At 43.3% G+C, this 25,678-nt stretch overlaps 1 protein-coding gene across 2 annotated transcripts; it reads left to right on the top strand.

Moving 5' to 3' along the window:
* Nucleotides 1–970: 970 nt before the first annotated feature.
* Nucleotides 971–25,453, top strand: C25H20orf96 (chromosome 25 C20orf96 homolog). 2 transcript variants are annotated; one of them, XM_049869474.1, is made up of 11 exons: nt 971–1,088; nt 1,350–1,398; nt 2,104–2,221; nt 11,765–11,880; nt 17,617–17,775; nt 19,847–19,946; nt 20,791–20,948; nt 21,028–21,129; nt 21,213–21,299; nt 21,958–22,076; nt 22,563–25,453. In XM_049869474.1, the coding sequence occupies exons 1-11, from the start codon at nt 1,069–1,071 to the stop codon at nt 22,621–22,623; spliced, it is 1,089 nt and encodes a 362-aa protein (XP_049725431.1). In that variant the 5' UTR covers nt 971–1,068; the 3' UTR covers nt 22,624–25,453. The 2 variants fall into 2 exon arrangements, with proteins under 2 accessions (XP_049725431.1, XP_049725433.1); XM_049869476.1 differs by lacking the exon at nt 22,563–25,453 and having other exon boundaries at nt 21,213–21,316; nt 21,958–22,072.
* The last annotated feature ends 225 nt before the right edge of the window (nt 25,454–25,678 follow it).

Raw genomic sequence — 25,678 nt, 5'->3', positions numbered from 1 at the left:
AAAGGAGGAACCAGCAAAGGAGACTGAAAAGCAGATAGGAAAGAAACTAAGAGAGTTGTTTTCTGCAAGCCAAGTTAGAAAAGTGTTTCAAGAAAGGGGTGATCTGCTGGGTCATATGCTACTTGGCGAGGACTGAGAAGTGACCATGGCATTAGCAACATGGAAGTCACTGGTGATGTCGGTAAAGGCAGTTTCAGTGGAGAGGTGGGGTGTGAAAGCCTGACTGAAGTAGGGGAAATGGACCAGGAAACAGAGAGTAGACACACTTTTCCAGGAATTTTGAAGTAAAGTGAAGCTTCTTGAAAATGGGAGGGTAGCTGGAAAGGAGTGGCACTTTTTTTTAATAGAAGAAATAAAAACATGGTTGTGTATCAGTGGGAATGATAAAGAAGAGGGAAAAATGATATAGTAGAGGAAGTGGAGGTAGAGTGAGGGTAAACACAACTGTTTACCCTTATGCGAGTTGCTTTACTTCTTTGAAATTCAATTTATTTATCAGTGAAAAAAATAATGCTTACCTCACCTGGGGCAATGCCTTTGAGAAGATGAGAGAGGACAGGATTTTGCGCACAACTGTAGGAATTGGCTTTGGATAGGTAGTTTATGCATAGTCACGGGAAGAAAGCAGGTACGGTGAGCAAATGAGGTGATGTGAACTTGTTAGTTTATTGATCCCTATGATTTTCTCAGTGAAATCAGAAGCAAAGTCGTTAGTCAAGAGTGACGATGGACAAGGAAGTCATGGAGGCTTGATGAAAGTGGGAAAATATGGTATAATCCTTTAGGATTATAGGTGAGACAAACTGAGGGGTAATTGAGGCCAAATTGAGAATAATGAGGCAAGAGTTACATTTTGCCTTGCGGGATTAGTCCCTCCAGGCGCTCTGTAGTCCGCGTCCCGTTTCCTTGGAGACTGAGACGCGAGAGAATGCGTCTGGGTTTGCTGGGAAGTTCAAGTGACCTGGGTAACCGCGCGATCCACACAGAGACAAGGAGGCTGGAGAAGCCGAACAGGCATCCCAGAAGATCAGGGCCCCAAGGACTACAACTCTTCTTCCATTTTCCCCAATGGCGCGCGTCTTTGCAGAGTGGGTAAAAACAGGCGTGGGTAGTGGAGTACGAACGCGTGACCTCACTCCTACTAACCTTGCCCTCGCCCCCCACCGCGCGTCTCCTGACTCAGCACCCTTCCCCGCCCACATCTGCTCCCTTCCCAACCTCTTTCCACTGGGTCCCTGGTTAAACTACAATTTTGGGTTCGAGACCCCATGCCTGTTTCAAGTTTGCTGCTTGCAGCCCCCTAAACTGAGTATGATGTTTAAGTTCTTTCCCACCCCAACTCCTTCCAGACCCGACCGCTCTGGGATTCGCTCCACAATCCACAAGTACCAGGCGCTGGTGAGTCCGGGAGGGCTGGGGAGGAGTGGGGGCTCGCTGACCCTGGGTCTGCAGTTCCCTTCTGTTTACCTCCTACGGGCGTGACAGTCCTGGGCGATAGAGTTAGGACACCTGAATTCCAGTCCCAGCTGTGTCACAGTATTTGCTGTGGGACCTTCCATTGAACATTTGTTTTCTCTTCTCAAGTCCTTAGCAGAATCTAAGGGCATATTATAACCCGTTGAAGTCATAGTGACCTCATGTGACAGAGTAGAACTGTCCCATAGGGTTTTCTTGGCTGTAATCTTTAACGAACAGGAGCCCTGGTGGCACGGTGGTTAATTAAAGCTCTCAGCTGCTAACCAAAAGGCCGGGGGTTGGAACCCACCAGCCTCTCCACAGAAGAAAGACGTGACTCTGCGTCCTTAAAGATTTACAGCCTTGGAATTCCTCTGGGGCAGTTCTACTCTGTCCTGTAGGGTCGCTATGAGTCGGAATTGACTCGACGGGAATGGGCTTAACTTTTTGGTTTGGTTTACCACATATTTTTACAAATATTATCTCTCAGAATCCTCATACGAATTCATGGAGGTAGGTTTTTTATTAGGTTCAGTTTACAGATGAGGAAATTGAAGCTCAGAGACGTAAAGTCGTAGATACCTGTAATGGGTGGAACTGGGATTTGAGCCAGTAATGCTGTGTGACTAATTGTGTTATGTCTGGTAGGATTATGGCCCATGGCAGCGGTCTAATCAGAAAACCAAGCCCTCTACTCTACCTCCAGTCCAACCAACCAGCAACAACAAGAAAAACAAAAGGAAGGGCTTCATTAGCCTCCAGCCAGGTGGGCAGAGGCACTTGGGAGCCGATTTAGGGGTTGGGGACAGGATGGAGTGGCTGCTCCCAGTCCTTGGTGACACCATTTGTCAGGCAAACTGCTGTAAAAACGTCTTCAATTTCTTCATCTTTGGCATTAGTGGTTGGTGCGTAAATTTGAATAATAGTCATATTAACTGGTCTTCCTTGTAGGCATATGGATATTATCACTGACGGTACTGTACTTGAGGACAGATCTAGAACTGTTCTTTTTGACAATGGATGCCACATCATTCCTCTTTGTCATTTCTGACATCAAACCCATTGTCATCGAGTTGATTCCGACTCATAGTGACTCTATAGCACAGAGAGAACTGCCCCATAGAGTTTCCAAGGAGTGCCTGGCGGATTTGAACTGCCAGCCCTTTGGTTAGCAGCCGTAGCATGTAACCACTACACCACCAGGGTTTCTGACATAGTAGACCATAAAATTGTGTGGTTCAAAATGGTCAATACCAGTCCATTTCAGCTCACTAATACCTAGAATATCAGTCTTCAAGTGTTCCATTTTATTTTTGACAACTTCCAATTTTTCTAGATTCATACTTTGTACATTCCATGTTCCAATTACTAATGGATGTTTGCAGCTGTTTCTTCTCATTTTGAGTTGTGCCACATCAGCAAATGAAGGTCCTGAAAGCTTTACTCCACCCACATCATTAAGACCGACTCTACTTTGAGGAGGCAGCTCTTCCTCAGTTGTATTTTGAGTGCCTTCTAACCTGAGGGGCTCATCTTCTGGCAGTATATCAGACAGTGTTCCGTTGCTATTCATAAGGTTTTCACTGGCCAATTTTTTTCAGAAGTAGATTACCAGGTCTTTTTTCTCAGTCTTAATCTGGAAGCTCTGCTGAAACGTGTCCACCATGGATGACCTTACTGGCATTTGAAATACTTGATGGGATAGCTTCCAGCATCACAGCAACATGAAAGCCACCACAGTATGGCAAACTGACAGACACGTGGTGTTTTACTGACTTGGCAAAGGCATTTGACTGTGTGGATCATAACCAATTATGGATAACATTGCGAAGAATGGGAATTCCAGAACACTTATTTGTGCTCATGAGGAACCTGTACCTAGACCAAGAAGCAGTCATTTGAAAAGAACAAAGGGATACAGCGTGGTTTAAAATCAGAAAGTATGTGCATCAGGGTTGTATCCTTTCACCATACTTATTTGATCTCTATGCTGAGCAAGTAATCTGAGAAGCTGGACTATATGAATAAGAACACAGCATCAGGATTGGAGGAAGACTCATTAACAACCTGTGATATGCACATGACACAGCCTTGCTTACTGAAAGTGAAGACTTGAAACACTTACTGATGAAGATGAAAGACCACAACCTTCAGTATGGATTATACTTCAACGTAAAGAAAAAAATCGTCACAACTGGACCAACAAGCAATCATGATAAACAAAGAAATATTGAAGTTGTAAAGGACTTCATCTTACTTGGATCCACAACCAACGCCCATGGAAGCAGCAGTCAAGAAATCAAATGACATATTGCACTGGGCAAATCTGCTGCAAAAGACCTCTTTAAAGTATTGAAAAACAAAGATGTTGCTTTGAGGACTAAGGTGCGCCTGACACAAGCCATGGTATTTTTAATTGCCTCGTATGCATTTGAAAGCTGGACAATGAATAAGGAAGACCAGAGAACTGATGCCTTCGAATTATGACGCTGGCAAAAAATATTGAATATACCATGGACTTCCAGAAGAACAAATTTGTCTTGGAAGAAGTACAGCTCCTTAGAAGTGAGGATGGTGAGACTTCATTTCATGTACTGTGGACATGTTATCAGGAGGGACCGGTTCCTGGAGAAGAAGAACATTCCTGGTAAAGTTGAGAGTCAGGGAAAAAGAGGATGACCCTTAATGAGATGGACTGACAGAGTAGCTGCAACAGTGGGCTCAAGCATAGCAGTGAATGTGAGGATGGCACAGGACCGAGCAGTGTTTCATTCTGTTGTACACAGGGTCACTAGGAGTTGGAGTGGACTTGATGACACCTAATAACAACAACTGCTGTAACATACAACCTTTACATTTCAAGTGTTAATACAAAAGTTTATTTCTCTTTTATTTCAAAGTGTATTGGTGGATCCACATGGTCACTCAGGGATCCAGGCTCCTTCATCCTTGTGGCTCTGACATTTTGTAAGGTCTTGAAGTCCTCTGGTGGATACCTCTGCATCCAACTGGAAGAGAGGGAAGAGAGAAAGCAAGAACATGGACAGTTTAGTGGGCATTTTTTTGGAGACCAGTCCCAATGCATATCACTCCCATTCATATATAGCCATAACACAATCACACAGTGGATGATGCAACATGTAGTCTGGCTGTCTGTACAGGAAAAAAGGGAAACAGGTTTTGGTGAACTCATAGGATAATCTCTGCTGCATCATTGTCATGCCTTCTGGGATTTTCTGAGGAATTGGCTTAGGCAGACAAAGTTCAAATCTCAGCTCTGCCTTCTACTCACTTGGGAAAGTCATTCATCTCTCAGATCCTCAGTTTACTTATTTGTAAAATGGAGACAGTAATACTTGCCTCATAGAATTGTGATAATTAAATGAGATGATCCATGTAAAACAGACTTTCTCAACCTTATCACACTCAAAAACTTCTAATAACAAATATTTTATAGTGTTTCCTTCAGTATTCTTAAATGAACATCATAGATAATATAACCCACTTATATATATAATTGGAAACCTTGGTGGCATAGTGGTTAAGCGCTATGGCTGCTAACCAAAAGGTTGGCAGTTTGAATTCACCAGGCACTCTCTGAAAACCATAGAGGGCAGTTCTCCTCTGTCCTATAGGGTCACTATGAGTTGGAATTAACTCGACGGCAATGGGTTTGGTTACATACATAAGTACATGGTTTGTACAAATCTTACATGTTTTATAAACACTTGTAAGGGGAATCTTGGAACTTGGTTAATTAAATTCCCCTAAACCTGTTATGAGGCAGTTCTACTCTGTCCTATAGGATCCTATAGGGTCACTATGAGTCGGATTCGACTCGACGGCAGTGGTAAACCTGTTAAAAGGAGCCCTGGTGGCATAGTGGTTAAGAGCTCGGCTGCTAGCTAAAAGGTCGGCAGTTCAAATCCACCAGCTGCTCCTTGGAAACCCTATGGGGCAGTTCTCCTCTGTCCTGTAGAGTTGCTTGGCACCTAACAACAGCAACCATTAACCTTTTAAAAAGGAGCCCTGGTGGCACAGTAGTTAAGTGTTTGGCTGGTAACTGAAGGGTTGGTGGTTCTAACCCACCAGCTCTTCATGGAAGAAAGATGTGGCAGTCTGCTTCAGTAAAGATTGAAGCCTTGGAAACTCCATGGGGCAGTTCTACTCTGTCCTATAGGGTTGCTATGACTCACAATTGACTTGATGGCAATGGTTTTTAGACCTTTTAAGACAAATTTTAAAACTTAATATATTCGATTTCATTTTCAAATAGTTAATTTGTCTCATTAACAAAAGTCCATTGGATATTTAAATAATTCTTGTAAATCTAATAAATAACTTCTAAATATGGGTTATTTTATGTTAAAAGTTCTGATAATATATACAAACTTAAGAATTTCTTAAATTTTCAGCTTAAAATGAAGTCAAATTGAATTTACATATTTCTAATTAGGATCACAAGATTAACCTATTAATCATTCAATTTTTTAATACAATTAAAGACCAAATATATATATAATACAAAAGTAATTATTTTCATTCACTTCATCAGCTCAATATTTAATATTAAAATTTCCCAGGATTAAGGATACTGATTCATTAAAGAATGAATGAATATTTTTCCCAGGTGAACTGGGTTGTTCAATGAATTGTGAAGGGAACAGCAGCTACCTAAGTGACTTGTCTTGTGTAAATGCAGGACAGGCTGAGAGGAGACCTTATTCCAAGTCCATGCCTTCCAAATGGTTTATTCTAATCTGAATTATTTTCATATATTCTTTACCTGGTAGGTCCGTAGCTCTTAGAGTTATTTCAGAGACAGCCAATGAAGTTTTGCATATCTCTTATGCCTTTGGTGCTATGGTGCTATGGTCCCAATTCTCAGGCCATTAGTTGGACTTTGAACCATAATTTTTTTCTGTTCTGGTTATCATTCTGCTTCGGCAAAGTTTTAAAAATTCAGTTCAGTTGTGCTAGAAGTCCTAGCTAGAGCAAAAAGAAAGGGTATTCATATTGGTAAGGAAGAAGTAAAACTGTCCCTATTTGCGGATGATATGATACTATGCGTAGAGAATCCAAAAGACTCTACAAGAAAACTATTGGAACTAATAGAAAGCTTCAGCAGAGTGACAGGATACAAGATAAACATACAAAAATCAGTTGGATTCCTATACAGCAATAAAGAGAACTATGAAAAGGAAATCAGGAGAGCAATACCATTTATAATAGCCCCTAAAAAATAGAATACTTAGGAATAAATCTAACCAGGGACATAAAAGATTTATACAGAGAAAACTATAAAATGCTACTTCAAGAAACCAAAAGAGACCTACATAAATGGAAAAAACATACCATGCTCATGGTTAGGTAGAGTCAACATTGTGAAAATGTCAATTCCACCCAAAACAATCTACAAATACAATGCAATCCCAATCCAAATACCAAGAGGATTCTTTAACAAGATGGAAAAACTAATCATTAACTTTATATGGAAAGGAAAGAGGCCCCAGATAAGTAAAGCACTACTGAAGAAGAAAAATAAAGTAGGAGAACTTGCACTCCTTGATCTCAGAACCTACTATACAGCTATGGTAGTTAAAACAGCCTGGTACTGGCACAACAGAAAAATTGACCAATGGAACAGAATTGAGAACCCAAATATAAATCCATCGATGCATGGTCACGTGATTTTCAACAATAGCCCAAAACCCATTAAACGGGGAAAAGACAATCTTTAACAAATGGTCTGGCAAAACTGGATGTCCATCTGTAAAAAAATTAAACAAGACCTATACCTCACACCGTATACTATAAGTAATTCAAAATGGATCAGAGACCTAAATGTAAAACCAAAAACTGTAAAGATCATAGAAGAAAAAATAGGGTCAATGCTAGAGCCCCTAACACAGCATAAATAGGATACAAACCATAACTAACAATATACAAACACCAGAAGATAACCTAGATAACTGGGATCTTCTAAAAATTAAACACTTATGCTCATCAAAAGACTTCACGAAAAGAGTAAAAAGAGAACCTACAGACTGGGAAAAAATTTTTGTCAGTGACAAACCTGATAAAGGTCTAATCTTTAAAATCTATAGGAAAATCCAACACCTCTACAACAAAAGGACAAATAATCCAATTTAAAAAATGGGCAAAGGAAATACAGACACTTCACCAAAGAAGACATTCAGGCAGCTAACAGACACTTGAGGAAAAGCTCTCAATCACTACCCATTAAAGAAATGCAAATCAAAACTACAATGAGATACCATCTCACCCCGACATTACTGGCATGAATCAAAAAAAAAAACAGAAAATAACAAATGTTGAAGAGGCTGTGGGAAGACTGGTACTCTCATGCACTGTGGGTGAGAATGGTGCAACCATTTTGGAAAATGACATGGCAATTCCTTAAAAAGCTAGAAACAGAAATGCTATATGATCCAGTTATAGCACTCCTAGAAATGTATCCTAGAGAAATAAGAGCCATCACACGAATAGACATATGCACACCCACGTTCACTGCAGCATTACTCACAATAGTAAAAAGATGGAAACAGCCTAAGTGCCTATCAACAGATGAATTGATAAACTATGGTACATACACACAGTAGAATACTATGCAACGATAAAGAACAGTGGTAAGTCTGCAAAACACTCCACAACATGGATCAATCTAGAGGGCATTATGCTAAGTGACATACATCAATCACAAAAAGACAAATACTGTATAAGATCACTATTATAAAAACTCTTGAAAAAGTTTACCCACAAAAAGAAATACTGCATTTTTATAGTAACTCGCATTTTGTTCATCCCGTTTTTTTTATTGTGCTTTAGGTGAAAGTTTACAGCTCAAGTCAATTTCTTATTCAAAAACTTATATTGTTTTGTGACATTAGTTGCAATACCCACAATGTGACAGCACACTCCCCCTTTCCACTCCAGGTTCCGTGTGTCCATTTGACCAGTTCCTGTCCCTTTCTACCCTTTCCTTCCTTCTTCACTTTGCAATCTTGCCGTAAATTCCTTTAAAGATTTTAAAGTTCCCAAAGTTAATTTCACATATATCCTTTTGTCATTAAATCCATTGTTGTCCAGCCAATTCCAACTCATAGGGACCCTGTAGGACCGAGTAGAACTGCCCCATAAGGTTTACAAGGAGCAGCTGGTGGATTCAAACCGCTGACGTTTTGGTTAGCAACCAAGCTGTTAACCACTGCGACACCAGGGCTCCCCATTTGTCACCGTAGAGAATTTTGCATCCTAGTAAGGTTTCTAACATGGTGTATAGACCGTTCCATCTTGTTGGGCAGTCCAGTACAGGTTTCCTTAAACTATTTTCTGAAAATTCGGTACACGATGAGTTCACGACATTCTAGAAATTTTTCCAGTTCAGCATCCTTTTTGCATCTTTAACAACTTATTGAACTGTGTGTGCAGCACAGTTTATACAGTCTTATCTTTTCTTATAAACCTTGTTGTTTTCACCGTGATGGTTAACATCTGCAAGTCAGAATGCACTAAGTCAGAGCCTTCAAAATCGTCATTTTGCCCTGACATTTGCCATTCAATTTCACATTCATTCCTGAGCAGATCAACAAATTTAATCCTATTAAAGCTATCATCTGTGGTTACAGAAAATAAATCTGTTGTAAAGCCACGTTGTACTTCTCTAAAATTTGGTAGTTTTTTTTTTTTTTTTTTTTAACGTACAGACCTGTGTGCCTTTCTTTTAATTCTTTCATTCCCAGTGTCAACAGATGTATTTTACCATCTTGTGTGAGCTGAGGTTAATTTCCAGAATTGACCGACTCAATCTACTGGCAACAACCACTTTCAAAGAGAATATTCATTTTTTCTAGGTTACTACTCGTTACTACTACTGAGTTTAATTGAAAAAGTTTGACCAATTGAAGCAATAATTGAATTAAAAATTTTACGGAATCCTGAATATTCAGTTAACTCAAACTAATGAGCAACCGTTAACAGTACCTAATTCAACACATGCATAGACAATTGTTTGTTTACCTAATTTTTGTTTAGGCATTCTGGAATAGCAGACTAGTCTAATGTTTTCTGTTGGTTATTTGGAACACTTCTGACACTTTCTTCCATCTTCTTTGTCTTCATGCTTTGCACTGCATTGTATTCACCCTTAAGGTGATGCTTCAGGTGCCTCGGAATTCACTGCATGGTCTCCAACCATATCTGCGTTCGAAATTTTACACTGTGCTTTTATTTTCAGTCTTTTCATATTTGAAAAATTCTCAACATGCATTTTCTCTGGTTTGTCCCATACTAGAATTCAAGGGATAGGAAATAATATTAACGTCAGGGCATATTTTATAGTAAAAAAAAAAAAAATTTTTTTTTTTTTTAATAGTCACTATGAGTCAGAATTGACTTGATGGCAGTGGTTTTTTTTTTTTATATTACATTACTGAGCCCTGGTGGCTCAGTGGTTAAGAGCTAGCCTGCTAACCAAAAGGTCAGAGGTTCAAATTCAGCAGCCACTCCTTGGAAACCCTGCGGGGCAGTTCTACTCTGAGTTGGAATCCACTCGATGGCAAAGGGTTTGGTTTTAAGGGTATATTACATTACAGTAAAAACAAGTCTTAAACTTTGATAACATAAAGAGAATAGAATACATAGACACATTTGTAGAAATGAATTAGAGCCAGCATATATTAAAAGGCTTCTAGCCGCTCATGGTCAGTACATTAGAAAAATCAGAATAACTTAAATTTTACATTCACAGGGTTTGCCGATTTCCTCCATTTCAAGGCCCACTTTACAACATTCCTGTACATTTAACCAGCACCTTTCGAAGAAAACCTCAGTTCATAGTGATGCCATCAAGTTGTTTTCAGTGAAATAACTATATATCTCAGTTGAAATTAATTTTCCGCCCACCAGTGGCTGATTTATTAACATTTTGATTTGTGAAATAAATATGAAATTTAAACATAGAAATACAAACAGTATGTGAGAGTACATTTAGATTGAGATTGAATGCAAGAGTGAAATTATCAAAAAATTACACGCAATTTCTTGAGTTTAAATATCACACTTAAAAATGTGAATAACATACGTTTAAAATGCTTACATTCACCTGACAAGCTTCCGTTCACATGAAACTCTGTTCAGAACTTTGGTGCAGTTTCACCAGCTCTTTGAGATTTCTCACTTCCGAGTGTTCTCAATCACGGAGCGTTTGTCTCATCTCTGGGGACAGAGCGCTCAGGCACGGAGCGGAAATAGCAAACTCTGCCTGGCCTGTGAACCCTCTCGAGTAACGTTGCACGCTGCAAACGATGAACTGTGACCTTCCCAGCCATGGGCATTCGGCGTATATGGGTGCCAGATGCAAATCAAACATGAATGGTCCATTGGTCTTGCTTACTATTTAAAAACTTGTTGAACTGAAAATAGTGGAGAGGAAAAAAAAAGGTTTTCGATTTCAATTTGGGTTCAGGAAAACATTTTTTTCGATTTATGTTTTGGTTTCACCCTGGCGAAAATTTTGGGTTATTTTTCGGTTTTGGTTTTCCGTTCCGTTCCGGTTCGAAGCCCTGGTTATTACACTAGTATCAACTAGCAGTGTATATCCAGTACTGAGTGTGTAAGTGTCAGGCACTATCCCAAACCCTTTAATGGACGGTAACTTCTTATTTATTCTTCACCACAGCCCTATGAGGCAGGCATGATTATTCCTCTTTTACACACTGGGGACGCCGGGGGCACAGCAGTCATGTGACATGGCTAAGGTCACACAGCTAGAAGAAGGTAGAGCCTGGATTCAAACCCAGGTTGTGTGGCACTATAGTTTTTGTTCTTTAACCCCTATCCCACCTGACCTTTCCACTGGTCAGGTCAGTGGGAGAACAGGGATTTGGACTCAGGCCTGCCCAACTCTGGTCTTCTTGCTGTCCCGTGCTGCCTCAGCTATTGGCAAGACGCAAAGAGCGGGAGTTCCCGACTCTCTGCTGCATGGAAGGGCTGAGAGCAGGAGTCTCTGACTGTCTCCGTGCTGCCCCTGTCCTCCCCTCTGCCCATACTCACAGTCACTGCTTTCCTCTGGACCTGTCTCTCCCTCGTGTCAGGGCTCAGAGTGGGGCCTGGGGAGCTTATCGATGGGTGTGAACTCCATCCTCTGTCTCACTGTGGCACCTTATAGGGCTGGGAGCAGGTGGGGTAGGGCCCTGTGCCCCATCACATTGATGGTGCCTTCCCTGGGACCTGACCCTCGGCCTGCCTGGACTCTCATCCTTTCCCTGCCCTTTCTTATTTACCTCAGCGTTGCTCTCCAAGTCCGTCTTATCTGTGGCAAGCCAGCCGAGGAGTCACCGAGAACTGCGCAGAGGGGAGAAGTTGGACCCTGGGAAGATGCAGGCGAAAATTCGGCTACTAAGGGTATGGGGGGCACTGGGCCTAGGGCATCTGGGTAGGCGATGGCTATAGCAAACATGCACCTTCTTGGGTGCCAGACTGGACTCACTTCCTCCTCAGAGCAACCCTGTGGGCACACTTATCATCATCCCTATTTCACAAATGGGGAAACTGAAGCGCAGGGAGGTAAGTGACTTGCTCCAAGTCACAAAGCCTGGATAATGGTAGTACCATGGGTCGAAGCCAGTTAAACAAAGCTTTTACCATTGTGTTTAAGACTCAGGAAAACTATCAGCATCACTGTTTATTTCACTGTATTAGGAACACCATCTAGTGGCTTGAACATCTTAAAATTTCCAGTAAATTAACCTTCTATGGAATACAGTGCACCTTGCAGAAAGGGTTAGAAGCTTACTATTAAATTTTCCACATTAACTGGTAGAATTTTAGGTAAATAAGTTTCTCACTGTTTATTGTTTTGTGGCTTCTGTAATTACCTGAACAATGTTTCAAAGTATTTGAAATGACTAAAAGAAGGAGGGTCTTTAGTGTCCATAGCAGAAAGTAAAATACTAAATATGCTACAAAATAATACAGAAAATTTCTTAAAGAAATTTTTTAGTAACTCACTGAACAGTGACTACTATATAAGGAAATAGGAAAAAATGTATTTGCTTTGAAACCTTTTTTTCCCTGTATACATACATATTTTTAAAATATTTTATTTTTGTTGTTGGTGTTGAGAATATATACATAGCAGAACATAATGCCAAGTCACCAATTTTTACATGTATAATTCAGTGACATTGATTACATTTTTCCAGTTGTGCATCGTTCTCACCCTCCTTTTCTGGGTTGTTCCGCCCCCATTAACATATACTCACTGCCTCCTAAATTTCTTGTCTGATCTTTCGAGTTACTGATGTCAGTTTGATCCCATATAGATGGGTCTTAAAAGGGCACAATGCTCAAGGCAGACATTCTTTACTAGTTCAGCTAAACTGTTTTTTGGTGTTAAGAAGACTTCAGGGGCTGTTTTTGTTTAAGGTTTAAAAATGATCTCAGGGTAGTAGTTTCAGGGGTTCATCTACCCTCCATGGCTCCAGAAAGTCTGGATTCCATGAGAATTTGAAATTCTGTTCTACATTTTCCCTCTTTTGATTAGAAATCTTCTGTGGAATCTTTTATCAAAATGGAACTCATGTTTTTAATGTTATATTTTTACTGACTTTTGAAGGGTGTTGTCTTAGCTATCTAGTGCTGCTATAACAAAAATACCACAAGTGGATGGCTTTAACAAAGAAAAATTTATTCTCTCACAGTCTAGGAGGCTAGAAGTCCAAATTCAGGGTGTCAGCTCTAAGGGAAGGCTTTCTGTCTCTCTCGGTTCTGGGAGAAGGTCCTTGTCATTAATCTTCCCCAGTCAAGGAGCTTCTCAGTGCAGGGACCCTGGGTCCAAAGGACACACTGTTCTCCTGGCTCTTGTTTCTTGGTGCTATGAGGTCCCCATGTCTCTCTGCTTGCTTCTGTCTTTTATCTCTTAAAAGAGATTTACTCAAGACACAACCTAATCTTGTAGATTGAGTCCTGCTTCATTAATATAACTGCCAATAATCCTGCCTCATTAACATCATAGAGGTAGGATTTACAACATATGGGAAAATCACATCAGATGAGAAAATGGTAACAGTCACACAATCCTGGGAATTATGGCCTTCCCAAGTTGACACATTTTGGGGGGATACATTTCAATCCATGACAGGCGGTTTATGGGTTTTTGTTTGATACAGCTCTTGAACTTGGACAATTTGGCTCTAAAATCTGGGCTCCTAACCAGTTCCTAATACTGTCTCTTATATTCATTTGTTTAGTTATTTTACAAATATTTGTTGAGTGCCCACAGTGTGTCAGGCCTTGTTCTGTGGTAAAGACTCTGCCATGATATAGCTTCTGACCTGAGGGAGGCAGAGCTCACATTCTACTGGGAGAGACAGACAATAAGCATAACCAATAAATATATAATATGTGCAGTGACGATAAGAGCTGTGAAGAAGCATAAGGAAGTTAAGAGGCTAGAGAGGCACAGAGGAGAGAGTGGCAGTGACTATTTTAGACTGGTCAGGGAAGGCTGCTAAGGTGGGGACATTTGAGCGGAGACCTGAAGAAAGTGAGGAAGCAGCCATGTGGACATCTGAAGGAGGAATGTTCCAGGCAGAGGGAACCATACATACAAAGGTCCTGAGGCTGGTGTGGCTGGAGCAGGTGAGTGAGGAGGAAAGATAATAGGTGGCGGGGGACGATGGGGATAGCTTGTCCGTGATTAGACCTTGTGTTTTTGTGCTGCGTACGACTGGAAGACCCTGGAGGGTTCTGAGTAGAGCAGAGACATGATCTGATTTAGGTTTTCACCATGCCAGGTACAGCTGTGAACAAGACTTTCAGTTTGTGCTGTTACGGAGCTTACTCTTTAGCGGGGAGATGCATAGTAAATGAATTAAAAAAATGCCAAAGGATAATCATTCATTTATTCAACCCACATTACTGAGTTCTAGGCATTGTTCTACATGCTGGAGATGAAGCTGGGGCAAAACGATCAAAGTCCCTGCTTCCCTGGCATGACATTCTAGTGGGGGGAGGCATACCAGCAACAGGACAGTAAGAAAAATATCTGTGTGTCGGATGGTGGTAAGTCTTAGAGAGGAATAAATTAAGGAAGAGGGACACACTATTATAAATTATAATTAGAAATTGGGGTAAGGGGCAGGAATAAAGCAAAGCAGGGTTTCTACAAGAGATCTGGAGGTCAGAGAAGACCCCTTTCTAGAACAGAAGCTATTAAATTATACTGTTTATTAGAACCACCTGGGAGTGGGGTGTGTGTTAAAAATACAGATTTCTGGTGCCAGCCCCAACAATACTGGCTCAGTAGGCCCAGGACTGGGAGACTGACATTTTTCACAAGATGCACGTGGTCCCTATTTTGAGATATTTTGGTCTAGAGATGTGTAGGCAAGACAGCAGAGTGGCTAGGAGCCCAGACTTTAATGACAACAGTCTGCTATGTGGGCAAGTGACTGAACCTCAGTTTCTGCTTCTATAAAGTGGGCTAATAATAGTGCCCATCTCAGAATGTTGCCGTAAGGAGGAAATGAAGTAATGCACATAGTAAGCACTTAATAATTTGAGCTATTAATAAGGGAGCAAGGGTTAGGAAGGGGTAGTTTCTGGCAGAGGACAGGGAAATCAGGAAGAACAGAAGGAAGAAAGAAGAGAATAAAGAGGTGTGTCGGGGTGGAGGGTGAGAGCCAGAGAGAGTAATCACAGTTGCTGTTCACTGAGGGCATGCCGAGTGTGAGACACTACTCTCATGTATAATATCTCTTTTAATCTTTACAGCAGCTCTCTGAAGTAGGTATTAGTTTCCTCACCTTGAGAATAACAGGGCTCGGGGAGGTTAATTAACTTGCCCAGCTCCCTTAGATGGTAAGCGGCAGAGCTGGGCTTTGAATCAAGGTGTGCCTAGGCCTAACATCCAAGTCTCACTCACTGTGTGGTTCAGCTGCGGCTTGCAGTTTTTTGTTTATTTAATTTTTATTGTGCTTTAAGTGAAAGTTTATAAGTCAGTCTCTCATAAAAAAATTTATAGACACCTTGCTATGTACTCCTAGTTGCTCTCCCCCTAATGAGACAGCACACTCCTCCTCTCCACCCTGTATTCCCCATGTCCATTCAGCCAGCTTCTGTCTCCCTCTGTCTTTTCATCTCCCCTCCAGACAGGAGCTGCCTATATAGTCTCGTGTCTCTACTTGAGCCAAGAAGCTCACTCCTCACCACTATGATTTTCTGTCTTACAGTCCAGTCCCTGTCTGAAGAGTTGGCTTTGGGAATGGTTCCAGTCTTGGGCTAACAGAAGGTCTGAAGACCCATGACCTCTGGGGTCCTTCTAGTCTCAGTCAGACCATTAAGTCTGGTCTTTTTACAAGAATTTGAGGTCTGCATCCCACTGCTCTCCAGTTGTAGCCGGGCACCATTTAATTCTTCTGGTTTCAGGCTGATGCAGTCTCTGGTTTATGTGGCCCTTTCTGTCTCTTGGGCTCATAATTACCTTGAGTCTTTCGTGTTCTTCATTCTCCTTTGCTCCAGGTGGGTTGAGACCAATTGAGGCATCTTAGCTGGACACTTGCTAGCATTTAAGATCCCAGACCTGTGGCTTGCAGTTTTAAGCCCCTTAGCTTTAAGCCTTCCGACTCACAGCGACCCTATAGGACAGAGTAGAACTGCTCCATAGGGTTTCCAAGGAGCAGCTGGTGGATTTGAACTGCTGACCTTTTGGTTAGCAGCCATAGTTCACAGTAGCTCTTAACCACTGCACCACCAGAGTCAGAATCAACTCAAGAGCAATGGGCTTGTTTTTTTTTTAGTTTTAAGCCTCAGTGTTGTGGAAAGACATTGGGAGTCAGAAGTCTGGCTTTCCAATTTCAGCCCCAACACTTCCTGGCTGTGTGATTTTTGGCAAATCACTTAACCACTCTGAGCCTCCATTTATCAATAAGATTGTTACCCAGTGGAAACCTCAGGTTCTCACTCGGCATGACTCCTATTGGCCAATAAAGGAGACCAAGGTGGGAGAACAGGAAAGGCACCTTCATTTTGTTGTACAAGGAAAAGGAGTCATTCAGAGCTGCTGCCGCCAAGACTGCTCCCCCAGGACGGCAGGCAAGTTATTTTTAAGGAGTTTGCAAGTAGGGAGTTCATACAAGTTATATCAACAACAGTCTTAAGTCATACTAGGCAGGGTCAATGGGGTTTAAGTATAACCTCTGAGCAAAAGCAGGATTCAGATGCAAAGCTGAGGCGGGGGGGCCTGCAGCAAAGGAAACAAGCTTTTTAATACAACACTGTGGGGGAGGAAGCCAAGCAAAGAAAACAACAGGGTAGTTGGAGGATGAATTGATACTATGTGCCAAGTGCGGTAGAGTGCCTGGCACAGAGTAGGTAGGCTCTGTTATTGTTATTGTTATTTTAGACATTATGTACCTGTTGGGTGTGACCTTAGGCCAGACGTTTAACCCTTCAGACTCTTGTTGCTTCCACAGGGGCCTTGTTGAGGGTACCGTGTTTACTTAGCTCAGCAGCCCGACAGGAAATGGTGGCCTTAATCGTCTACTCACTGCTTCCCCTGCGTCAACTCCAGACATGGCCTGCCACCTCTGCTACTTTCTTACTTCCCTAGAACAGTTTTTAATTATAACAGTGAAACCTGTGAGAGCCGGAACTCGCCCGAACTGCCTTATTTTTCTGGGTCTCGGAAGTTTTCTGCCTTTGACAGGGTGCAGTTTTACCACTTTTCTATGGCTTGTTTTAGTGGAAAAAATTTTTCTTTTCTGACAGGTTTCCGCTTTACACAGGTTCCAGCTTTCACAGGATTTACGGTATTAATACTAGGATGTTATTGATCCTAAGACGCCATCGATGTAAGACACCTTTATTTTAATTCCTACTAATAAATAAAAGTATTTACACCCCCCCCTTCAGAGATGCAAAATTAGGGAAAAAGGTACGTTTCGGAATGCATGAAATAGTAACCTAGCAGGCGAGATGCTTTGACGCGAAGACAAAGGGAACCGCCGCCTAGCTCGGCCGCATTTACCAGTCGCGGCCACAAGGGGGCGGGTGTCCGGCGGGAAGGCGTTGGTCCCCAGGCTCCCAGAGGCTCTTGACGGCCCGGCGCAGCGCCGCCTCCCTTCCTTTCGTCCGCAGTTGGTGCTCAGGAACAGGCGCACCTCGCTCCAGATGCTCCAGAACCACGAGAACTTCCTCACCAAGGTCAACCAGGACCTGGTCAAGACCATCCAAGACATGGAGGACAGCACGGCCCTGAAAGTGCGGGAAATGCTGCAGCAGCAGAATATCCTCGGGGTAAGACCCCGCACGGGCACGCAGCCCCGCCTCAGCTCCCTGCGCAGCGCGGGTGCCCACGGCTGCCGCTGCCCTCCGAGCGCTCTGGCGCCCTCTCCTGCCCTCTGCGTCCCACCGGCGGCTTCCTTCACCCCAAACATGCATCCTTCCCCTTTTGCCCCATCCACTGGGGCTTTGGGATCGGACCGAGGTGGAGTCTTGTCCAAATGCTCACTAGATGGGAGAGTATCTGTGAGTTAATCTGACCTCTTGGAGCTTCAGTTTCCTCACGTGGTTCTCTGTAAATGTGCAAGAGAAAATAGCTGCTGTAATCTGTACAATATAATAGAAAGTACTGTATACACACACGTTGTTGGATGCCGAAGAGTTGGTTTGGGCTCATGGCGAACCTGTGTGTGCAGAGTAGAACTGCTCCATGCAGATCGCCAGGCTTGTCTTCCGAGGAGCCTTTGGTGGGTTGGAATTGCCAACTTTTCATCTAGTAGTTGAGCTTCTAAACATTTGTGCCACATACATATAGATACATATAATCCTTACAGCAAGGTGGGTACTATTATCATCCTCATTTTACACGTGAAGACAGGTAAACACACAGCCTAGATGACTTGCTTAAAGGCCACCCGGCTAGCAAGTGTCAGAGCAGAGATTTGAACCCAGGCACACTGGCACCAGGACCTGTGCTCTTTCCACTGTGGTGTTGTCTCTGCCCTCATCCCAGTGGCAGCACTTAGTCTGTGGGGAAGATTGACTTTGCAGAGAACCCAGGGAGCATCCTCTGCTTCCTCTAGGACAGGCTTGGTGACCCTGGGGTGAGAGGGCTGAAAGTTAACAGGGGACCCAGGAGTTTTGGGTGGAGAAGCGTCTTGAGAAAATGGCTTAATTGAAAATAATTGCCCTCTGACTACAGATTGCAGGGAGCGGAAGGATTGAGCTCACCTGGAGCCTGTGAGATGAGGGGAGAATTCTGACTTCTTGGGGACCAAGAGTAAGGAAATAGAGTTATTCAGCCCAAAGAAACGTAGTAGAAGATTCTCTAGACTTAAGATAAAGTCATTCTCTGCTTTTTCTCTGTTGGTCCATTTATACATGTTTTGTTCATTCCAGTTGCCTCCTACGGGCCAGGCCCTTGGGAAATTGCATTCAGCAGGACACCCTCATGCACATCAAACTCACGGTCTAGTGGTATCACAGACAGAAAACCTTGTACATGTATTGTTATGAGGGTGGGGGACTTACTGAGCTCAGAGGGGGCCCTAACCAAGACATGGGAGGATCAGGAAGGCTTCCTGGAGAAAGAGATGCTTGGGGACAAACCTGCAGAAGTAGGTGTTAACTGGGAGGGAGTGGGAGAGTGTTCTGGGCAGAGATAATGGTGTGCACAAGATCCGGGGTAAGAGGGAACATAGCATGTTGTTTAGTGTGGCTGGACAATGAAATGTGAGGAAGTGATCAGAGAGAGATGAGGTTGGCACAGGCCAGACCTGTGAGCCTTGTTGGCTAAGATAAGGAGATTGGACTTTTCCAGAGGGTAGTAGGGAGCCACTGGAGGGTTTTAAATAGGAGGAGGACATGGTCAGCTGTTTTTTTAAAGAACGATTCTGACTGTTGTGTGGAGAATAGAGCAAAGGAGGACTATTTAGGAGTAGCTTTTGCTGTATTGCTGGTGGGAGATGACAAGAACTTGAATATGATAGTGGCACTGGAGATGGAGAGAAAGGTGTGACCATTGGAGCTGCATGTGGGGTGAATCTATACAACTTGGTGACATTCAGATGAGAGAATGAAGTAGGGACTGATGCCTGGGCCTGGGCTTGTGTGTTTGGGTGTATGGTAGGACCATCGCCTGAGATAGGGTGCTAGGGGAGGGGAAAGTTTGGAGAGGGCAGGGGCTATAGGCATCTTCTCCAGCCTCTGGTCTGTTTGCTGGGCCTGGGAGTGGGGTTGTGTTTGGGGACTCCTCTGAAGAAGTGCTAAGTGGCCATAGCAGGCTGTGCTCCCCACCTCCTGAGGGCCCTCATCTTTGGCAGTGCCAGCCAGAGGCTGGGAATGAACTGACTCCACCGTCTTGCAGAATGTCATCGACATTTTGGAGTATTCAAACAAGAAGAGGCTGGAGGAATTGAAATGTGAACTCCAGGAGTGGGAGGAGAAGGAGGAATCTCAGATAAATTGTAAGAATCTCTGGAGTGGACTCCTTGGCCCTCATCCCTGGCTTTTTGGGAAGGTCAGCTGCAGGGCATTCACCTTGTACCTCCCTTCTTAGGCAGATAGAACTGATAAAATGCAGAGCTAATAGCTGACTTACCAAGCACCTTCTAGGCCCTGTGTGTCTGCATTTTTATGGGCACACTCTCACTTAGTCGTTAAAACCCCCTGTGAAGCAAGAACTGTTCTCCAATTTTACAGATGAGAAAACTGAAGCTAAGGGAGGTGAAGTAGCCTCCCTAAGGTTACATAGCTAGGAGCCAGAATCCAATCCCAGCCTAGCTATATTTCCTGCTAAGGACTCTCTGAGAATCAGTGGCTGGGCCAGAACCCAGGTCTCCTAGCTCCCATCCCACTGTAACCCTTCTGAGGGGTGGGGCAGTGTGTCTGGCGGCCTCAGACCTTGGGTATCCTCTCTATGGAGGAAGGCAGGATAGACTTTGTCTTAATCCTGTTGTGTTCCTGTCTTTGGAACCAGTGTTGCCCCATCCCCCTGGTTTCATTTTCCTGGGAGTGTGTGTGCGAGGAAGCAGAGATCCAGAGAGCGATGAGTATTGACAGAGCTGGAACTAGTCCAGGGATCTTGTACCCAGTTTAGTTTCCATTTCCTGCTTAGTGTTGCCTTTTCGCCTGTAGGAGTGGTAGACTCTTTACGGGCTTCATTTTTCCCTGCCTCCCAGCCCATGAGCTTGCTTCAGCCCAGACACCAATCCATTGATCAAGGAGAGCATTGCCTTTAGGCCTCCTGGGGGGATCCTTGAGGGAGGGTCCTGCCTTCTGTCCCTCCTGACCTCCCCGACCCATCCCGAGACCTGGAGAAGCAGGTGGAGCAGCTGGATGCCAAAATCAAGAAGATCCATGAGGAAGTGAACTTCCTGAGCACCTACATGGACCATGAGTATCCGGTCAGATTGGTCCAGATTGCCAACCTTCTGCGCCAGCTCCAGCAGACGAGAGACAGACAGCAGGTAGGTGAGCGCCTCATCCTGTGCTCCTGGACCATACATGAGGCAGGCTGGTGGTCAACACCCTTTTGCTGGCCCTCAGGATGAGTTGGACGAACTTGGTGAGATGCGCAAGATGGTCCTGCAGTCGTTGTCCAATAAGATTCAGAGGAAGGAAAAAGGTCTTCTAAAATCTCTGGTCATGGTGAGTAGCCAGGCTGCTGTGGTGGGCCCTGCTGTCTTCCTTGTCCTCAACCTCCAGGTCCCCTTCTTCTCCTTCGTCTACAGAAAGTCCTGGATCCCCATCAGGAGGTTCTTGTACAGAACACCCGGGATAACCAAGAAATGCTGAAATACATGGACGAGTTCAGAGATGTGAGTGGGCAAGGAAGGTAATGGTCCCTCTCTGAAGGAGCAGAGGGGTGGGCTGTCCCTAGGACCTGTGGAAGTCAAGCTTGTCCTAATCTGGCACTCAGGAAATCTCGAAATGTGGTATTAGCCTTCCAAGTAAAGTTGACATTACTTTCACTTGTTGTTTATCTGGGAAGGGAGTTAGCGAGGGCCTTCCTTTATTAACCAACATCATTGGTTGTGACCTGTCAGCAACATCATCAAGTAATACCTGTTCAGTCATCATGCATTTTACTGTCAGGAATCACCCCCCTTCACCCCGTAATTTTTATCACTGACAATTGTCTTATTGTTAATGAACTTAACTATCACCATCCTCTTCCATTAATTTTCATCATCTTGCACCTTCCTTTTGCATCTATCAGTGTGAGTGGCCTTCACCATCTCCACTAGTCCACATTCTCATTATCAAGACTGCCACCATTCTCCACGATCTCCGCACCTTTATCAACACCATCGAATGCTGTCACTAACTTGTGAGCCAGCCAGGGCTATACTGGAACGTTCCTCTCAGGAGTCCGGGCTGGCTCTGTGACAAAGCCCATGCCATTCCTCTAGATGTCTCTACTCCTTGTCCATACTGCCCTTTGGTTTTTTACTTCTGCTGTGCTTCTCTCCTCAGTTTATTGACCAGTTTACAGAGGAAATGCCCTTATTAAGGGCCCAGGTGCAACAACTCCAAGCCCAGATCCGGGATCGCCGAGAGATCATATTTGAGGATGTCCTGCTTCGGAGACCCAAGTAAGTGATCTTTCTGGAGCTGACTCTTAGTCTAGCCATGCTCTGGAAACTGAGGCTTTCCTGATGCCTGGCATAGAGTGGGTGCATGTTACGTAGGTGTCAACTGAAGGAGTGAGGCTTAGAGAGGAGAAATAGCTTGCTCAGGGTAACACAGAGCAAGGCTTCCAGCTCAGCCATTCTGGCTCCAAAGAAAGTGCTCATCCCTGAGGCGCCTCAGCATTTCAGAGGTGGGGTTTCTGCTCCTCCTTGACGTCAGATGTCTTTAGGGGAACGTTAGTCCTGCCAAACCTGTTCCTTTTCCATCTGTGGCTCTTTTGTCTTACGTGCCTGTGCATACAGTTGGGCTGCAAGGTTTTGGAATGGGGCTCCCCCAGTAAATACCAGTATTCTAAAGAGAAGGGCTCTCCTGAGGGATGTGCTCCTTCTACCCCCAACGATGTCATCCTTGCTTGGCCTCTTACACTCCTCTCTGCTGCTTCCTACCAGGTGCACCCCAGAAATGGACGTCATCCTCAACATCCCTGTGGAGGAGCTGCTGCCCTTCTAGTTGGCAGTGTCACGGACTACTCCTCCCTTCCCTGCTTTCTTCCTCCCACCTGGAACCTTGAATTGTCTCCTTCCAAGACCACGTCCTCATCTGGGGTAGACCCTAATTTTCAGTTCTTTCCTTGTTTTCCCCCTCCCTCTGTCTCCCCACCTCCTTCTCTTTCTCTCACCCTCCCTCTCTTCCTTATTTCCTTTTTTTTTTTACCTTCTTTCTGGCCAGATTGGTGCTGCTGGGTAGTGAGAATTCCCAGTCAAGTTTGCCATTTCCTTCAGCCAATAAAACTGGATTTGTATTTGCTCTTTGCCAGTGTCGGGGGTTCCCAACTAAGCCTTGTAGAAGATGTGATAGGAATGGACTTTGTCTTAGGATAAGGGGTGGGCAGCTGTGCTAACTGCATCTGAGGCTCAAAAGTTCTCTAGCAGCACCTCTGGGAAGATGGCAGTGTGAGCAGATCTAAGGTGCTGAACCTGTCACATGAGCACCAAGAAAAGCAGCTAGAAATCTGTACTCTGAACTCTGTAAGAACTATGAAAAGTAGGCGGAGGGTTGCTGTAACTGCACACTGAAACAAGAAAAAGGCGACTTTTAAACAGTAGAAAAACTTATTTTTCTGCTATCCTTGCCCCTCCCTGCTGGCAGAGCAGCTAGGTGGCTGCAGCAGAGGCAAACCACAGTTTGTGTTCTCAAACAGGGGGCTCTGATCTCTGGCTCTGGAGTGATTAAGGCAGACTTGGCTGGAGAACTGGTCAGTGTATCTGTTACGATCTATATAGGAGCTGCCTGAAGGACTGCAGCCTACGTTGGGCCAGAATCAGGCTCATGAAGGGTGAGGAAGGAGGCAGCAAATAAAGACTTAAGGCTGTGACTGCTTGAGTGTTTCTTGCAAAAATTAGTGCATTTGAAGTCACCATGTATATGGGAGAATGGAGACAGCCACACACGTGCTCAGTGCTAACACACTGTAATATTTTAACATTCTAGTTTCACCAGAAAATCTCAAAGCACAAAGCACAGAAAATCTCAAAAGAACAAGACAAGGGGAGAGAAATTATCTCTATGGAAGCCTGGAAAAGGGACAGACTAGGAGACTTTAAGACAGCAGTATTAAACATACTCAAAGAACTACAGGAAAACATGGATAAAAAAACTAGAGGATATCAGGAAAACAGTATATGAAAAAACAAGGATACCAATAAAGAGACATTATAAAAAGAAACCAAACAATCCTGGAGCTGAAAGATATAACAAATGGAGAAAAAAGGAAGGACTCAATAGCAGATTTGAACTGACAAGAGAAAGAATCAGTGAACTAGAAAATAAGACAATCAAAAGTATTGAAATCTGAAGAGCAAAAAGAAAAAAAGGATCAAGAAATCTGAGCAAAGCCTCATGGAACTGTGGGCCACCATGGAATCCCAGAAAGAGAAGAGCGAGAAAAAGAAACAATATTTGAAGAAATACTGTGTTTTTATGCAAATAATGCATGACTCCTTCATTTGTCAACCACACCCTCCCCATGCAAGGTATTTTTGTAAGCATGCTGTTTTAGTTAGCTAGTGCTGCTATAACAGAAATATCACAAGTGGATGGCTTCAACAAACAAGTTTATTCTCTCACAGTTTAGGAGGCTAAAAGTCCAAATTCTGGGCATCAGCTCCAGGGGAAGCCTTTCTCTCTCTGTTGGCTCTGGAGGAAGGTCCATGTCATCAATCTTCCCCTGGTCTAGGAGCTTCTTAGTGCGAGGACTTTGGGTCCAAAGGATGTGCTCTGCTCCTGGCACTACTTTCTTGATGGTATGAGGTCACCCTCTCTGCTCGCTTCTCTCTTTTATATCTCAAAAGACATTGACTTAAAACACAACCTAATCTTATGGATTGAGTCCTGCCGCCTTAACACGTCTGCTTCTAATTCTGCCTCATTAACAACACAGAAGGATTTGCAACACAGGAAAACCATATCAGATGACAAAATGATGGACAGTCACACAATACTGGGAATCATGGCCTAGTCAAGTTGACATGTATTTTTAGGGGATACAATTCAATCCGTAACATGCTGTATGCTAATTTTTTTTATAGCAACATGTAAAAAAATTGGCATAGTGGTGCTTACAAAAATATCCCCTGGGGGGAGGGCGTGTTTGGCAAACAAATATAGAAAGCACGTGTTACTTGTGTAAAAGTTTGGTAATGGCAGAAAATTTCCAAATTTGGTGAAGGACATGAATCTACAAAACCAAGATGTTCAATGAACTCCAAGTAGGGTAAACCCAAACAGATCCACACTGAGACAAAATATGATCAAACACTCAAAAGCCAAAGATAAAGAGAGAATCCTGAAAGAAGCAGGAGAAGCTAATTGTCACATACAAGGGATACTCAATAAGACTAAGGCCTATTTCCTCTCTAAAACCTTGGAGGCCAGAATGCAGTGGGATGACATACTATAAGTGCTGAAATGAAAGAACTGTCAACGAAGAAATCTGTATCTGGCAAACTCAAGAGTGAAAGAAATTAAGACATTCCAAGATAAACAAAAGCTGAGGGAGTGAATGACGACTAGACCTGGCCTGCAAGAGGTGCTAAAGGGAGTTCTTTAGATAGAACTAAAAGGACAATCGGCAACGACTTGAAGACATGTAGACAGGAAAGATCTCTGATAAAGGTAACTGGATGGGCAGATATAAGGATCAGTTTTATGGTATATTTGGCCTGTAACTTTGGTAGTTATGTCCTGTGTGATTCCAAAAGACAAATAATAAAATATGAATTTATGATCTTGGGCACATAATGTTTAAAGATGTAATTTATGATAACTACATAAAGGCAGGGGGAGGACTGTATAGGAATAGGGTTTTTATATGTTACTGAAGTTGGTATCAATTTAAACTAGGCCATTTTAAATTTAAGATGTTAAATGTAATTCTCACGGTAACTGTCTTAGGCTGGGTTCTCCAGAGAATCAAAAGCAGTAAAGCGTATAAATCTATATATAAAAAATGTATTTATATCAAGGAAACAGCTCAGGTGATTGTAGAGGCTGGGATGTCCCAAGT

This window comes from Elephas maximus, chromosome 25, assembly GCF_024166365.1.
Source record: "Elephas maximus indicus isolate mEleMax1 chromosome 25, mEleMax1 primary haplotype, whole genome shotgun sequence".
NCBI lineage: Eukaryota > Metazoa > Chordata > Mammalia > Proboscidea > Elephantidae > Elephas > Elephas maximus.
This window is presented reverse-complemented; position numbering and strand designations above follow the sequence as displayed.